This window comes from Lampris incognitus, chromosome 21, assembly GCF_029633865.1.
Source record: "Lampris incognitus isolate fLamInc1 chromosome 21, fLamInc1.hap2, whole genome shotgun sequence".
Taxonomy (NCBI): Eukaryota; Metazoa; Chordata; class Actinopteri; order Lampriformes; family Lampridae; genus Lampris; species Lampris incognitus.
In genome coordinates this window covers 17,755,400-17,773,751 of record NC_079231.1, presented here as the reverse complement: position 1 = coordinate 17,773,751, position 18,352 = coordinate 17,755,400, and the positions used below count along the sequence as shown (strand labels likewise).

Here is an 18,352-nt window from a genome sequence, read left to right as displayed (position 1 = left end):
GACTCAGGGCGGCGGGCATGGGCATGACGCCGGAACCGGCCTCGGCGGCGAGACGGACGCGCTCCAGTCGCGGCTTTTTCCCCCTTTCCCCCCCCCTTCTTCTTCTCCCCCCCCCTTTTCTTTCCTTGTAGGCTTACCGACGAATTCCCACGCCGGCTCCGCTCGTGCACGCCGCTCCGCTCGCATCCATAATGCAACAAGGCGCCGCCGGTGTGACACAAACAAGAGGGCCCGTAAGTGGCGATAACTCGCCTACTGCGTCTCGGTCCATGTGCAGACTTGAAAAGGGCTAACGCCGCATGCACAACCCCCCCCCCTGAACGGCACGTGCACTGTTAGCGCACGCCGCGTACCCCCCCCCCCTCTGGTTATGGACACCCGAACAAAACGAGGGAGGGCGTTATGGGTTCCGAACAAGAGCACAGACGCAGCCGGGGACTCGCAGCGGCGGCAGCGGCAGCGGCGGCAGCATCCACGCCTCTTGTCTGCAGCCGGTGGATGTTCCTGCAAATAGACACCGAGCTCCCCTTAAAGGACCCGCTGCACCCAGCGGCGCTGCCGACGAGACGGGGGGGGGGCGACGAGTTCACATCACATGCTGCTCAGCATTACCGCCATCCCGACCACGATGCAAAAAAAAAGAAAAGCACTCTGAGCTTCTAAGGCTGAATGTGGACCCTGAATGTGGACCACTTGTCTTGTCTTCAGATTCAAAGCGCTGCTCTGCATCCACAGCCTTAAAGGGCAACACATATAAAACCTGCCTCTGCAACATGGGCACATCACATGCGTCATGTGTACACATGTGTACACGTGTTGATCACTCGTGGGTTCTGTCTGCTTCGGTTTGATCCATTTTCACTTGAGTGACGTCACTCCGTGTTACTTTGCATTGTCCCTTCTGTAAAAATGTCCTCCTCCTGTTTCCTTACGCTGTCAGTCACACGACATTCATTGTTACACGTTCCCACATTGCTTCTAACCTGCACTCACTCACCGACTGTAGAGCTCTTGTGTGTGTCTGTGTGTGTGTGTGTGTAACAGTCCATGAGACACATAAAGGACTTCGGAGACTCATTTTAAAGCCCACACGTCACATTTATTGTCTTCATTTTCTTTATTTCTTTCTTTCAATAGATTTTACACTATCTTGCTTGAACCAAAGAAACATTCGACTATAGAAACATAAAATAGCACAAAAAAAACAAAACAAAAAAAAACAACAAATGCAAAATAAAAAGAAAGAGAAAACATTGAAAAATGATTACACGGAAACTATAAATCCAATGAGGGTCTTGTCAATTTACGATCTTTTGTTTTTACAATGGTTAGATATGCACTGCATCAAACGATGGCACAGGCAGTCACTTCCTCCTCCTACCGTGCAGCAGCACCCGGGTGTAGCGCCCTCTGCCGGTCACAGTGTAGCGCCCTCTGCCGGCTAAAACTGGCAACGACAAGGTCCGACTGACATCACCCCCCCCCCAAATAAAAGACATTTAAAAGGATCTTCGTCCCATTTTAAGGCAATGGGACATAATAATAATAATATTAATTATAATAATTAAAACGAATCCATCAACGCTCACTTTGTTGCAGTCAATCATTTCCGCCTTTCGATGATGAGAGGCAAAAAAAAATACAAAAAAAATCTTTTTTAGATTATAAAGACGCATTTATTTGAAATGAAAGTGAGACATCAGTTGCTTGGAGAGACAGCCGGTGTGTCTTTAGTGGACTCCTTAAGAGCTCTTGGGGGACATAAAACCTCATTAAGCACGGTTGGACTCAGGATAAGGCAAAGTTGTTTGGATAAGCCGAGTCTGCTGACGTGACCGACTGCTCAGAAAGTGCTTACATGTTTTTGTCTTTGTGTTTCTCCTCTTGAAAACTCATTCAGTCAATGCCAACACGTTTAAAAAGAAAACAACAACAACAACAACAACACAACATTTCATGTCAAGAGGGCTTCGTGGTACACGTGGGCATCGTGGGGTTGCAAACTGGGAACACTTTTGTGTGCAGACATTTATTTATTTAGTTTATCTCCTCCTGTTTTCCGGTGTAACCGGAAACAGTCAGCGCGTTATCGTTTAGTGAGAAAGAAAAAGTGATGCTGTTTTCCTCATGCAAAGATGCTCAACTGAAGTTTTACTGATCTTATTTTTCTTTCTAATATCTGTGATGGATAAACAAAACCGCTGCCTTGTTTCTCGGTAACCTCTTCCAAACCTTCCGGGAGCCAGAAAGGATAACGTCTCCAAACAATATGCAAAGTGCAATCCTTAAGCTATGGTCATACATACAGTCTGTCTCGCATAGAAACGTGTCAGAGTGTGGACAGGGTCAGGGGTCAGGGGAAGAGTCCGCATATCTCAACTTAAGTCATTTATAGATTATTTTAGTTTTAGTTACTTTCATACATATAATCTATGTAACATTGATAACTTTATATCTCTATTTTTAAGTGTTACAGACACAGCTCTACCGAGGCTGTTATTCGCTAATGAAAATATTAATCGGGGTCACGGTCATGACCTCCGTGAAGAATAGGAAATGTTCGTCTCTCCTTTACAATCTAACTTGTGTACAGGGTTCTAGCAACAAAACAAAAGAAAGAAAAAAAAAGAGAAAAGGAATCAACTTAAACAATGTCATTTACAAAAATACCGAACTTTAGTAATTGCAACTTCAGGTTGCCACAGCAACAACTTAATATTGTTATGAAATACTATTATAACTAGAGTGAAAAGTACATCTTTTTTGAAAATTTCTTCTTTTTTTCTTTTTTTTGTTTTTTTGTTTTTTTTGGTAAAATGTCATCTATACAATAAACATTTTTTTCCCAACAACACAAGCGACTCTAACAGCTATGCTCCTTTCTGCAACCTCTTGATCCATTTTTTATCTTATTTATTTGTTTTTTTTTAAATGAGAAGGCAAAGAAGGATCCAGTAGCTTTCTAGTGGTGGGTTACCGGTTAAACCATCGACTTCTCATCCGCTGACCTGAAACGGGTAAACACCTCGACGCCACCGTCTGTGCAGAACGCAGCACAGCTCAATAAATTACATTCATCTCAAAATAGAATAGTTTACAACATTGTTTTTTGGACTAAAACTTCGACCAAGAGTAACGTAAGATAAATTACAACAAAATATATCTTCTTTTTTTTTTCTTTCCCAAACTGTTTTTTTAAACCACCTAAACACAATCAAATATTACATACAAGCTGTAATTCACTTGGCGGGAAAAAAAAGAAAAGAAAAGGTGAAAATGAATGGGACGCCGAAACGAGGACCGGAAGCGAAGACGCGTCTGGTCGTCTTCGATCCAAAAAAAAAAGTGGGCGTGGCCGTGGATTGTCTATGGTTAAGCACCATGAGGTGGGGGGGGTGGGGTTATTAGCGTCAAATGAGTTAAAAACGTGTTTTTAAAACACGTCAACCAAAACTAAAGAGGGCTGTTCTGAGGATGTGACGCTAACTTTTACAATCATAGCTAAAAATAATAATAATATAATGATCATAAAAAACAATACAAGTGATTGTTCTGGAGGTGGATGGGGGGCGGGGTTATTGGGGGGGAGGGAGGGGGCGGGTGACAAACATACCATGGTAGCACATAACGACGCAAACTCTTAAATAACCTCAAGACACGTTTCTGGAAACGTCCAGCGCTAACTCGGACTCACGACACCAAAAGACACTGTTGACGCGCGCGGGCGCGGCTTTTGCGCACGCTCGCGCGTGAACTGCAACCGCGGCGAGAAACTCGGCGCGCCAAACATTGTACACAGCTGATCTGATTCGTCGCGTCCCTCTTTTTTGTTTTTTTTTTATTTTCTTGTTTTTTTTTTTAAGTTAGAAAGTCACTTATTGTTAAAGTTGACGGTTATCGTGACAAATCTTCGGTTATGATACCTGAAACGTGACGTCTGTGTGTCCCCCCCCCCTCCACTAAACAAAACCTCAGAGCAGATCTCGAAAGCCTTTTCTTCGCGTGGGCTGGTCGGGTGTGTGTTGTGACTTCCGGCGACACTTCCGGATGCATGTGGCGTTAATGAGCGTTGTTTTGTTTTGTTTTTTTTGAAGTTTTGTGTTTTTTTTTCTTTAGGCACTTCTACAAGTTTCTCGAATGGAACAGGATTATCGGTGATAGCAGGGTTGGACAGAACAACCGACAGTCACAGATAGCCCCCCAGTCAAAGTTCAAGTCACTTTTTTGCTTGACGAGGATCGTCAAATGCACCGTTATTGAGCATTAGCACTTGAGTCCCCCCCCCCCAACCGTTCTGTCGGGCCCCGGGGCATTACCCTTTTGCTCCTGCCAGACCGAGTCCACTGCAGTCCCCTGGTGGACCCCCGCTTGAAGTCCCTGTCTGCCGGCAGACCATCAGGCTCAAAAAAAAAATACCCACACACTTGAACACACACACACACACACACACAATCATACATACACACACAAGGCTTGGTACGTCTACAACTAACCCACAAGCTTTGTTAAGCCCTTGGCACAGACCAGAGCCTTTAGGCTTCTTCTTAATGGCCACTACTGTCCTCTTTCTCAATGCTGAGCATCACCCCCCCCCCGCCCCCAACTCACATCACGCACACACATCTACACACAACCTATCCCACCACCCTTCCTATACAGAAAATTGGACCCAGCACAAAAAAAGAAAAGAAGGTAAAACGGTGTGCAGGGCGACCCTATTTGCTTAACATTGAATTTGGGAAATGGAACAAAAGGGGAAAAAATGGGGTTGGATATCAAAACCGCGCCTCCACCTTCTTGCATATTGAATCCCACAAACTGTTTCTCCAACCAGTTGTGAGGCCGTCAGTTTGGCGAGCTGTGTCCAAGAGACAAACGCGTTGGCAGGGGTTCGAGAGGGTGAACTCTTATCATGGCATCGCAACTGTGGTTTTTCGGGAAAACGAGGGGTGGGGTGGGGTGGGGGCAATGCAAGACCCTCGCCGGGACAGCCACGGTAAGTAAACATGAGCCTGTCTGCCCCGAGGACATTCAACTCTGCAGACAGCAACGCAAGGACGATGTTAGCAAAATCCTTCTAGTCTGTCGGAGAGCGCCGGGGTTGGTTGGTGTGGTTGCCCACAGGTTCTCGGTGACCGACTGAGGGCTAAGTGTTGTGCAGAGGTTTTAAAACAACGAAAAGAGAGGGAATCACGGTACCTTGAGAGAACAATCGTTAAAATGACCTCACCATCTCTATAGTGTTGTCGGCTATGTAGAATGTACATAAGAATATTTTTGTCTTTTTTCATGTTAATAGTTTTGTTTTTCTAGCAATACATACATCTTTTTGTGTGAGTGTGTGTGTGAGTGTGTGTGTGTGTGTATGTATGTTACACCGGCACTCCAGTTCTTAAGGTTAAATTGTAGTATTACACTCTTAGCATGCAGGTTGCTGGACCTCTATGGGAGAGGTAAGGTAGTATTTACAGAGGGGCTGTTTTGGGTTTGCTTGTGCAGCTTTGTGACACTCCATTCCCTTCCTGACGCTTACTTCAGGATGATCTGGTAGAGAGACAGACAGACATAGACGGGGGGGGGGGGGGACAAGATAAAAAAAGAACAGTCAAATGGAGAAATCATTTTCATCAATACATTACAGTAAAACGTTCCTTCGTCCAATAAACGGGTGTTTCAGTCAGAAGAGTATGCAGTGTGATACAGAAGTGACACTGCCGCGGGTTAAATGGACCAGAGAACTAATGAACCAGTGAAATAATATGGTTTTACTGGGCTTGTCTGATATGTACAGTATATGGGAAGTATAGGTCTGCAGGAGGAGGTGTTTGCTTCAGACTTGGGTTAAATAGTATTTGAAACAAAAAGAATAAAACAAAATTGTGTGTCGCATAGTGTTATTTAGGCAGCTGAGGTTAGGATGGGGTTTACCAAAGCAGACAACATATCAAGCATCGGAAAGACACAACCGAGTTGTCCGGACGCAGTTTGCCCCTCTAGCACCTTATGCCGGTAACAAATAGTATTTGACCCAGGTCTGGTCACCTCCGCAAATCCACACAAATCCACCATGTTGTTGGGGGTTGGGGGGGTGGCTGAGAGAGAAAGAGAGAGAAAAAACAGAGAGAGAAGTGTGGTGGGTGGGGTGGCGGGGGAGTTAGCGAGATGAGTAGGATCTGCAGGGGGTGAGACAGGTGAGAGGAGCTGCTGGCCTGTCAGCAGCGTGTCATCACCGGCGGCGGGCGACCGTACAACGAAGCAGCGTGGTGCTTGTTAATGGCCGGTGTCAGCAAAGGACAAGAGCCGCTGGTCACATCGCACATCACAGAAGGTCGCCACGGGCGGGGGGAGCATGATGTGTGTGGGCTGAGAAGGGAGCAGCTACATAGTACAGTGCGCACCTGGAGGGAGGAATTTGCAGATCCTTTTCTTATTTTTTTGCCTCATAACAAGGTGCCGGGCAGGGTGGCGTTTTCCACCTTTCACAATTCAAGTGGCACACGGTTTAATATGAGAGTCCGTTTTCATATACTTAAGAATTTGCAAATATTACTTCACCCAGATGTGTGCATTCATACCAGTAGCGTGTTCCTGTGATGCATGCGTACAATGAAATACAGCTCTGATGCATGTTAGAAACCAGCATTCACAACAGCTTGACAGCATCTGACAATGATGCAGCCGGCTAGAAATATATATAAAAAGTGCTTGTTGTGTAACAGGTAGTGGGATCAAACATCTTCCTGGTCACTTGTGGAGGTTTGACAAAGTGTGGATGTTGCCAGATTGATCACCGCGGCATGATCTCAGATGTGTTGTATCTGAATGGCTCAGTCAGGACTTCACTGTGGCAATAAAAACCCATCTGAATCTTTTCACAGTAAGGGCAGTAACAGCCAGAGATTGTGGTGCTGCCAAGGTTTTGTACTTGTGTAGTCCAACGGTAGAGGGCAGTACAATTTCACAGTCTCTCCAGTGGCAGTAATAGACACAGGGAGGCTAACTCTTTTAGCTCTGGTAATGTGGCTTTGGAAAGGGAATGCTGTGATGACTGATTCTTACTTCCTGTGACACCAAAACGCCAGACCACGCACACTGGTGCATTACAGAGTGTAGACACACACAACGTGGTGCCTAAGGTGCACAAGCAACAGTCTGCAACACAGCTTTAATACCTATTTTGTCTGGACTGAGTAACTCTAAAACACTGTGATGACATGAAAAGTCTTTTAGTCCGGGCAGATTCTCACTCCTTTTGAGTATGGCGGTCATTTTCAGCGGCAACCCCAAAAACCAGACACTGGTGCGAGCATGAAGGATGCAACACAGTTCTCAGGCTTTTAACAGCACGCCAAGCCTGTCGAAGGCTCCCCATGAAGCTTCTCTCCCCTTGATGTGCTCAAACGGTTGCTCGACAGGGCCAGGAAACAGTGGCGACACAAAAGACACCAACAGCCAACAGTTACCTGCTAGCGCCGCTAGAGACTGAGTTCCCGTAGGGTTTGAATCAAGGCTGATGGGTCTGATAGCACTAGCTCCTCCAGAGCTCACAGTTGGGGACAGTTTGGGTGTGATAGAGGGATTTTCGACAAACGCAACGACACTGGCTGCGTACACGCCTCTCCGAAATACAGACGATGGTCTAAAGGGCCTTCATCCTTGAAAAGACAGGAAGTGGGTTACGTGTAAAATAAAAGGGGCTAGTCAAGAGGACTTGAACTGCATACAGCACAGTAGGTGTTTGAAGGTGTTTACAATGCCTGAGCGGGAAGGCTCTTTAGCCAGAGAGAAAGACGGACAGACAGAGAAGGAGAAAGGGAGGCAGGGAAAGAAAAGAGAGAAGGAGACAGACGGAGGGAGGGAGAGAGCGAGAGGTGGCGTCAGTGTTCCTCTGACTCCCTCTTCAACATGCATTTTTAAAGACAAGCCCCGCTCCCTGCTGCTACTGCTGCTGCATGCCAATTACAGGAAGAGACGGTGACTCACAGGAAGTGAGAACACCGGTGGCCCGGGAGGGGCAATAAAGCCCGAGTTATCTTGCCGCAGCTTTTGGTAAAGATGAAAGGCAAAGCCTCCGAGTAACAAAGTGGAGAACAGGGACCAAGCAGAACCTGGCACCAAGCTACAGTTCCACATGCCAGCTGCGTTTTAGGCCTGACGTCAATTCCCTTCCAGTGTTTTTCGATTTCAGCTTCAAATGCGATTGGACTTAAGGCTGCTGTATTTGAGCCATGTTACATCACATCAGAAGAGGGAGCTGGGCTGTGTGCTCACAAGACTTGTCAGACAGGTATTATGTTCTCTGCATTGGGCGATGAAAGAACACATCGAGTATGTTGAAGCGCGGTGGGCCACCATGACTCACTCCACACGGGGAAGAGACGGACTAATGCGAGCCGATGGACCTGAAGGCTTACAGTCTCCAGTCCTCACCAGCTCTAAACTGTTTACTGCCGCCAGGTTAAATATAGACAGCTCTGCACTAGTTTGGGTTTGCAAATGACCGACTCACTGACAAATTTTTTATTTTCAGCGGTGGACACACACCACACTCCTTGTCAGTCCATCTACATTAAGTGTACTGCAGAGGCCTGGACGCCCCTCAGCAGCGCACAACCAGGAGTTGAAATGATTATCAGATGTTTACAGCCGGAGTGCCGACGTGTAGCTAAATTTCCAGGTTTAAAATGGGACACGTGAGTCATTCTGGTATTCGACCACGGTTCGTCTTCGCTGCCTCCCGCTGACACACAGCCACGGGAGGGCTGGATGTTGGAGGCCATTTTTAGATGGTTTCCGCGGGTCATTTCTTCTATGTCCACTTCACCCAATCAGCCCTACCCGGAGACTGCTTCCTTTTCCCGCTCGCCCAAAAACAGGAAGAGGGAAGAGGGTTAATTTGGAAAGACCGAGTACAGGGCAGGATCCAACACAGCAGCTGTGAAATTTGCTACACGCTGGTTTGCTGCAGTAATTGCCCATTATGTGCGCGAGGGTTTTTTGGTGTGTGGCAGGATGTGTGTGAACTGAGTTTGCGTAGCACACAAGCAATACAGATGACACCCCTACTGCAGATGAAGAGGCATATTAGACAACAACAAGAGAGAGTGGAGAACAAAACTTAAAACAGAACATGCGAAAAAACAAAACCAGGAAGTAGTGCAACACAACACGACTACTACTTTGCAAATGTGGGAGCTCTGAACAAGTGCTGGTCAGATTCATGATGGGGGGGCCTGGCGCTGATCGTAAAAAGCAAAGAAGCGAAACTCTTCGCAGGCAACACTACACCGTGTGCTGTATTTGCAAGGGCAGCCCACGGTTTCCAATTCTAGGAAATGCAACCCGCTCATGCCCACTTGCGTGCATGTGTGGGCTTGCTAGGCGCTGGAGCACGGAGGGCCCGGCTCAGACCGAGGCTTGTCTGCGGGTTAGAAATGGCGAACCGTTGGGGCAACGCTTGTTCAGAGCTCCAGGGGACTGATGAAAGACAGCTTTAAAAGGAGCAAACCTGATTGGCTGGTGCTGTTGCTGCGTAGGGTACACTTGTGGCAGGAGTTGTTGCTGCAGAGACAGTAGCAGGCGTAGCACTGTACATCATTGGGACTTTTTTGGAGGGTGGGAGAGGGGAAGGTGAAGAAGTGGGGAGAGGGAGGAGGAGGAGGAGGGGAGAGGGGAGGAGGTGGAAGCAATGGACAGGTAGGTGGAGCAAAATGGTAACCGTGGCAACAGTTGTGGCGTGTGTGTATGTATGTATGTGTGTGTGTGTTTATGTTTGTGTGGTTGTGTGTGGTTGTGCGTGTGTGTGTGTGTATGTGACATGTCATTTGTTGTTGTTTGTTGGTGGTAGATGTTACAGAGAGCCAGCAAGCCATCGTTAGGGTTACACCGGCAGATGGCATGCAGCCATTCACAACGCAAAGCAAGGGGGGAGAGAAAGAAAGGAAGGAAGAAAAGAAAGTAAGAAAGAAAAGAAACAGCATGGGAGGGAAAAAAAAAACAAGAGGAGAGAAGCTGATTACAATCACAAAGTAAGGAAATTTAGATGGAGAAATCAGTTTGCTGTTTTTCCCAGAGACGATTGAGGAATGAGGCACAGGGAGCCGATCCGGTGAATCAGAGCCCAGCAGCAGGAGGGGATGGGATTTGTCACCGATATCACCGCCAAATTATCTGAAATGGTCTGAAAGAATAACGGCACCTAAAAACCGGCAGCCCTCTCATTTGCACGCCAAATCCCACGTCGTGTTGTTCGACGGAGATATTAGAGATGTCTTGAATGAAGTTATCAATCACTTATCCATAACCTCATTCCTGGAGTTTGATCATTCCCATCCCTCCTGAAGAGATCCGGATGCTCAAACAAATCTGGTTCAAATCACTTCTCTGGGAAACTGATTTAAATTTCCTGATCAACAAAGCACAGCAAAACGACAATGTCTAGCCTGCGGCTACAGGTTAGATAGATTTAGGAGTACAGTCAGCAGTATTACAACCAAACTAGTGACATTTTTGTTATCCAGATATTGGCATGAGCAAGACCCCCCTCCCCCTGTAACTGTTAATCGAGAAACAATTAAGCTACGAAAATGTAACTTAATTGTCGTGGAGCAATAGAGTTCAAGTCCCAGCTAAAAATGAGCTCTCCCAGGTGATACACAATGGTGGCTGAACATAAAAAGAGCCGTTCTGACAAATAGCCGAGGCCTGATCGGGCGGCACATTATGCGCCGCCCGCCTCGCTGGGAGATGGGAATTGTCCCGAGCACATTTTCAGCTTGAACCGCACAAGATGCAGAGGGGTGATAACCTTTTGTGTCACCTGTGAGGGTCTCCAGCTGATGACGCCCGCTCACCCCCTTCTCCTCCAACCACTCCACCCCACCCCCATCCCATCCCACCCCCCCACCTATATCAGAGGGTGTGTGTGTGAGAGAGAACGAGGGAAGGTCAGGACCTACCAAGACTGCTAGTAGGGGTCATGCACAAGACTGACCCTGTGAGGCCATGCAGTGAAGAGAGTGAGGGAGAGAGAGAGAGAGAGAGAGAGAGAGAGAGAGAGAGAGAGAGAGAGAGAGAGAGAGAGAGAGAGAGAGAGGAGAGAAAGGAGAGAAAGAAAGAGAAACATGGGTTAATTGTGAGGGAGGAGAAGAACAAGGTTAGACAAGACAAAATAAAAAAATAAACTAAAAAATGAAAATGAGACAGCTTGGAGTATTCACTGTTAAAAAACATGCCAAGTTGACAAGGTTCACAAGCTCGGCTGACACGGTAAGAAGCGCTAGCTATGGTCCGCCTCTTGTGATACGCCTCAGGCCTGGGAGACAACAGATGCGGATCGGAAGCGCAGGGGCACCGAGCGGTTTCTGCCTCCCTCGCGTCCCATGTAAAATGGATTGGAGGGGAGACGCCAGCTGCGACGCGGCACGGGGCCGTGTGTTTGTGCCTCGCGGAGACGCGGCGATAGCTTTTGACATCATGTACGTCCCCGACGCCTTTGGTGAGACACGTGCGGGTGACGGAGACACACTGGTGAACGCGCCAACGGCGGTCGTATTTTCTAATTACCGCAGGAGCAGGTATATTCATAATTCATGATGCCTCCACTGTTGCCGGTGTTAACAGAAAGCTCTGATTTAAACTTCAACAGTTTTTAAAGTATAAAATCTAGATATTCAAATAATCTGTTGGCTGACGCTTCAACTGATATATAGCGAGACATGTGGGTTCCCGAGTTTTTGCTCACTGGAGAGACAAAACTAAATTAATGTTTGGTTTTATTAGCACCGTTTCTTACCTCAGGGCCTACAGTTTTTTTTTTTTTTACCTCGCGGGTGATTAAATACTTTAGCATGTGGTAGTTTGTGCAGTAGGTTTCTTACTGTAATCACTTAAATCACAAATAGCTTGTAGTGGTACTAAAAATGACTTTTCCATGGCACATCAGACCAGAGAATGGGTATGACAAGGTCTACCAGCAGCAAATCTTTACGTTTAACCCCCCCCCCCCCCCCCGTTTTCTAGTACTTGGCCAATTACCCCACTCTTCCGTGCTGTCCCGGTCGCTGCTCCACCCCCTCCGCCGATCCGGGGAGGGCTGCAGACTACCACATGCCTCCTCCAATACATGCGGAGTTGCCAGCCGATCCTTTTCACCTGACAGTGAGGGGTTTCGCCAGGGGGATGTAGCATGTGGGAAGATCATGCTACAGGCACCCCGACCGACCAGGACACAACATACCCACATCCAACTTCCCACCCTCAGACATGGCCCAATTGTGTCTGTAGGGACGCCTGACCAAGCCGGAGGTAACACGGGGATTCGAACTGGAGATCCCCATGTTGGTAGGCAACAGAATAGACCGCCACACCACCCGGACACCCTACTTTTAACTCTTGTTGGGTTGGAAAAATCATGAATGCTTTTCCCAACCTCCATGACCTTTTCCAGGTTTTGCATGCATTTTGCATTTAAGTGGCTGCAACTGTCCCGTCCCATCAAGCCAAACAGTAGTGACCGTATAAAGTACTGAAGGAGAAACACAAAATGACTCGTAAATTTACCTCCTGTCCCAATAAAATGACTGCTGGTGCAGAAAGGGATATCACATCACCGGCATAATTTATGGGTATACATTTCGTTTGCACAATCTCAACCCTTCTTGTAACCTTTCGACCTTCCAAACACACAAATTTCATCCACGTTATTCGGTTTGGTTAGTCAGTGTGCATGCAGAGGAAACCATACAACTGATTTTGATGCGACACTAATCGTGATTTTTATACTTCTATTCCAGAATGTGGGAGTGTAGTATGTACTATTACACACGACAAATGGGTATTTTAACTCAAGAGGAGCTAGGAGACTAACTGAAAAGCATGGGTGGATTCAGGGAGTGGAAATTAAAAGATTACGGACCCCAACATTAGCATCATGCAGCGTCAACACAATATTTTGAACGAGGCTTTTCACCAGACCTGGGTCAAACAGCATTTGCAAAATGATTTTTAATGCTCGTTTTAATGTTCTCTTACTTCCACAGGAGTGGCTTTTTGATAAATAAGGATAGCGTCGGCTATGCTGTCAATCACAGAAAGTCACACAACTGAATTTCAAATGATCCCTTGTAATTTTCTATAATTGCAGGAGCTCACAGCGTTCCCTCTCTTACTGTCCAACCCCACCCATGAGGTATGCATGTAGAGAACGAAACAATTGCAAAGAACGCTTTCTTGTTTTTTCTAAACACAAATTTGACCCAGGGCTGCTGCCCCCACACTGGCACAGAGGGAGAGAGCGGATGTAGGGAGGGAGGGTGCGAGCGGAGGGGAGTGGCAGCAGGGGCCACCGGGCATGATTCAACAAATAGTATCGAGAGGACGGGAAGGCAGAGAGAAGGGGGATGAGTGTCTCACACCGGTGACTCAGCGTTGCTGTAGGCTAACGCACCAGAAGCTGTTAACTCATTTGGCAGCGAACCAGAGGAGGCCGAACCGAGCGTTAATTCAAGTGCATGGACTTGACCCACTTGCTGAAGTTAGAGTACAGTACCTGGGCAGACGTGCATTAATCTGGGGGGGAAGCTAGATCAGAAATCATTTTTGTTCAAATCGAATTTTTAAATTGTGGACATGGCCCAAGACAGCGTGCTCAGCCTTCATCTTACTTAGAAAGCATTGACGTTTTTCTGTCATTTTCTTTGTTCCACCCATAAAATCGGAACCTCCACATCATTCTAATGGGCTCTCTGCTGCACAGCCAGACTTATTTACCTTTTTTTTTTTTTTGGTCATTATTTAAAATGCTTATATGTCGGTATGCCAAGTGTATCATTTTCAGGTGATAATATGTCGGCCGAAAGCGATCGTCTTTTATTTGCCTGATCAAAGCCTGTTCGGCGCTTGGCGCTGCCCTTCCACCTGGCAGCCATTACACATTTATATAAGCAGGCAGCGGATCAAAGTTGCAGGACGGCACACCGAACAGTTCAAACGTTATCACATGGCACCGTAAAGAACAAAGTCCAACAGTGAGTCATTCAAATTAATTTCCTCTTAGAAGGAATGACAGTGGACTAACAAAACAACAATACAGCCCATGAGCTCCAGAGACAAATTGTTGACATGGTTTGAAAAAAAAAAATCTCAAAAATCACCGGGCATGCTTTCCTAAAATGCCTATGTGAGGAGGAAGCGAAGTGAGGGTTAGCACACCCGGTGCAACGTGTGTGCGCTTGTTTGTGGGTACACAGGGCTATGTGTCATGTGTCCATAGACGGTATGTGTACCATGCATGTGCGCCGTGCGCCCCCCAGTGGCACACCTACCTGTGGGAAAGAAAGCAGGCTGCTGGAGCTGTGCGTTGGCCAGAGCCTGCTGGTAGTGCAAAACACTGGGGTTGAACAGGGAGCTCGCTCCGTTACTCTTCTCAAGTGCCGGTCTCTTTGGTAGGGGCTGCAGAACGCCGTGGGGGAACGCCTGGCCGGGACAGAAACACACATCACAGTCTGTTAGACGGGCGGGGCGGGCGCTGAACACACACAGTTAGAAGTGAGTTCTACAAAGATAGTTTTGCATCTGAATATTTGGCTAAGCACAGCAAAACAAGGTAACAAAAAAATGACAATTTAACAGTGTGACTATATCACAAGAACCATGAGGAACTGCACACTAGCATGGCAATCCTCAACATTTGGGAAAACAGTGATAACTGGAATTAATTTAACATTACAAATGTGGTTGTTAATTACACTGGTCAATCTAAGTGCTTTACATATATATATATATATATATATATATATATATATATATATACACATATATACACATATATACACATATATTTATTTATATATACATTGAGATTACAGTGTCATACTGGGTTCAAAAAAACAAAAGAGCCAACTTAAATTTTGTGAGTGGCTACAGTACAATTAAACAAGCTACATGCAAAGCAAAAGGTGAAAGGTCAAAGTACCAGGTCTACAGTTGCCTCGAGGGGTCGCTTCATTGCTTTGGCAGTCGACTGAGTCTTTAATTAGCAGGCAGCGAGCACATGATGGCAGTGGGCCAATGGGATTCAAGCGTATTAACATACAGGTAACAGCAAGCAGAGGTGCGTCATGGGGGACAGCATTGCATTGTGGATAGGTGAGAAGGAAAAAAACAAAAACAAAAATAATCTGAATGCAAGTATACCACATACAAAACAATAGGCATGCACATAAACAAAAAAACTTGTCGTTTTGTTTACTTTAAAGAAAACATTGCTACTTTTTGAATTAGTACAAAAGCAAAACAAAAAAAACAAACAAAAAAAAGCATCTATATTAACCTCTGGTTATCAAAGCAAGGTTCTATGATGTACTCCAAACTACAGGGAAAGCATTTTAGTAGTAACTGTAAACTGAGTAAATCAACTCTCAACATCTGCACAACAACAAAACGTAGCAGGATAAACACATTAGACACTGACTATACATAGTGGGCTGAGTCCTGGTGTGAGATCTGCACAGAGGTTCTCTGCAGATTTCAAAATAGGACGCTCAGCCAAAACTACAGTCCAATATATACATTCAACAAGTACGATGCTCCTCTGGCCACTCAAGTGAAAAAAAATACAGTTTGGTGTGAGGTGGCAGTGGGCCTACTGGGAAAAAAATACTGAAGGGTGACTTAAAAGACCCATGACAGACTCGGATATGAGATTTTAAGAGCTATACCCGCTATAACAAGAGAGAAAATAATGTTACTTTGAGTCTCATGGTGGCTACGAGATGTAGTCTGTCTGACACTTCAACAATTACAACTTTTTCTGTGGGGGCATCAAGACATCTTCAGTAAGGGACGGTGACTTGTTATTGTGGATCGATCCAATTTACAGGGAGGAGACGTGGTGTGAAGTGATGATATCCCGGTTGTATGCCACTGTATTGTTTATAAGGGTGGGTGGGGATACCTGCAGTCAGCTGAGACTGGAGAGATAAATGATGAAGTGTATCTGTCAATAAACGTTGTGTCCAGATGAACTGATTCAACTTTCTGTGACATCCCAATTGTAGTTCATCACAGAATGTGGAGCTCTGTTTATTTATTTATTTATTTATTTTTGGGGACCCCCCCTTTTCTCCCCAATTGTATCCGGTCAATTTTCCTACTCTTCTGAGCCGTCCCAGTTGCTGCTCCACCCCCTCTGCCGATCCGGGGAGGGCTGCAGACTACCACATGCCTCCTCTGATACATGTGGAGTCGCCAGCCACTTCTTTTCACCTGACAGTGAGGATGTTTCACCAGGGGGGCCCATGGGAGGATCATACTATTCCCTCCCCAGTTCCCCCTCTCCCCTCCAACAGGCGCCCTGACTGACCAGAGGAGGCGCTAGTGCAGCGACCAGGACACATACCCACACCGGGCTTCTTACCTGCAGACACGGCCAATTGTGTCCGTAGGGACGCCAGACCAAGCCGGAGCTAACACGGAGATTCGAACCGGCGATCCCCGTGTTGGTAGGCAACAGAATAGACCGCTACACTACCCGGCCACCCGCTCTATTCATTTCTTACATTCCTCCTGGATTCAACTTGAAGATGAGTAAAACTGATCATTATCGTTATCCAAATAATTAATAGGTGTTAGTTGATTGTTCAGCTAATTTAACATTATTGTCTAAAACGTTTCGAATGAAACATTTGATGAAATTGCTCCAATAAAAAAGAAAAAAAAAAGGTTTGCCATGGGTGTGATGAGCACAGCGTATGAGGAGCCCATGCAAAAGCCTTCTGTTTTGGGTATGTGGATTTTCCCACCGTGTGCAACAGTAAATCCAACTACAGAGCGACAACGCACCGCTGACTTGAAGGTTAAAACATTAGGTTGTGTTAGTCACAATGGCGGGCGCAATCGATTTAGCATGGAAGGCACAGATGACTGCGTTCACCTTGCAATGAGGAAAAAGACTACAGCATGGCAAGCAACAGATAATGTAGCACAATAACATGGTATTATTTAACCCGAGGATCTTCTCACTGAGTTAATATGAATTCTAATCTTTCATAAACTTAATACGCTTAACGAAGAACATGTGATTAATAGCTAGTGATGCAATCTCTGCGGCAGTGCAGGATAAAGTTTATATGACTCCATATAATTTCATAAACTCGAGTGGTTCAGTTTCGGCTATGGTGAATATTGTTTCTAAAGTGCTGACAACACAATTCTTTATCTTCAGGTTAAACTCTTCACTTTTAGTGTGGTTGATGACTGTCCAAGAGGACAGGAACAGACAATCAAGCAGTATGATGTATGGGAAGTTAGACAGAATGCAGTTGCTACAAAACCTGCCTGCAGTACTCATGTGCAAGTTGCATCTCTTTTTTTTTACATGGTTAAAGGGTCAACATCAGGTTACAATGACTAAAATGGCTACCGTGGTGTCTCACACTTTCTTCTACTTATGTTGGTTCCACATTGTCTTTGCTGCGGGTCTCTTTTTGGAGTAGTTGCCATTTACGTGCACAGACAACAGGTGGATACACAGTGCTTATCGTCCACGCTTGGAACTTGTGGAGGAAGGACAGGGAGGGCAAGCAGCAATGGAGTAAACTGATGAGAGGTGTATGTGCAGCGCAAAAAGCATGCCCATGCCATGGGGGAGAAGAGTCAGTCAGCACATGTGCGTAGTGCAGGGCGTGTGAGTGCAGCAGCCAAACCAACATTCAAAAGAAGCCACTCACAGCCTGGGGGGGGGAGAGAGTAGGGCTCAGCCAAGACACACTGTCTACTGCCAAATCCATTGCCATTGCCACACTGGGTGTGTCTGTCAGCCCATCTGTCTGACTTCCTGTCTCTCTCTCTCTCTTTCTATCTCTCTCTCTGTGTCTGTCTGTATCTCTTTCTTCCTCAACTTGTTGGGGAGATGTTTGCACGTGTAAGGTGGAGGAGGATAGATCGCACCCCTGAGTTTACGCCCGGCCATTTCGCTTTTATCCGTCTCTCGGATTCAGTTTGCAGTGATCCTGCAGAGAGGAGCACTTATCATTGAGAGTGGGGGTTGGGAGTGGGTGGTGGAGGTGGGGGGGGGCGAGTGAGTCCATTGTCTTTATATGAACCAAGGGCATTTGAAAATAAAAGGGGACTGCAGCAGGATAATGACAGAATGTTGTGGGCGCATTATACTGATGCATTTAGGTCTCGCTAAACCCTGTTTATCATATACAATGGCCTTACTCTGAAATGAGTATTGTTAGTGGACCGCACACGGGAGTCCTCTCGAAACAATTAGCATGATTTATACGGTAATAAAGCAGTGCTCCACATTTTATGTTACTGTGGTTGTCAATAAAAACTGCATGTCATA

At 46.2% G+C, this 18,352-nt stretch overlaps 1 protein-coding gene across 6 annotated transcripts in view; it reads right to left on the bottom strand.

Annotated features, from left to right (window-relative positions):
* Positions 1-1,092: 1,092 nt before the first annotated feature.
* Positions 1,093-18,352, bottom strand: part of mbnl2 (muscleblind-like splicing regulator 2) — a 64,894-nt gene continuing 47,634 nt past the window's right edge. For 2 of the 6 annotated variants that reach the window (XM_056300918.1, XM_056300919.1), the window contains exons 6-10: positions 14,975-15,028; positions 14,325-14,475; positions 10,959-10,994; positions 9,509-9,603; positions 5,490-5,544 (exon numbers count right to left, since the gene is read on the bottom strand). In XM_056300918.1, coding sequence (XP_056156893.1) covers positions 5,530-5,544; positions 9,509-9,603; positions 10,959-10,994; positions 14,325-14,475; positions 14,975-15,028 — 351 coding nt within the window. In that variant the 3' untranslated portion in view covers positions 5,490-5,529. Of the gene's footprint in view, positions 5,545-9,508; positions 9,604-10,958; positions 10,995-14,324; positions 14,476-14,974; positions 15,029-18,352 lie in introns of all 6 variants that reach the window. The other 4 variants (XM_056300921.1, XM_056300920.1, XM_056300922.1 and 1 more) reach the window with 4 other exon arrangements.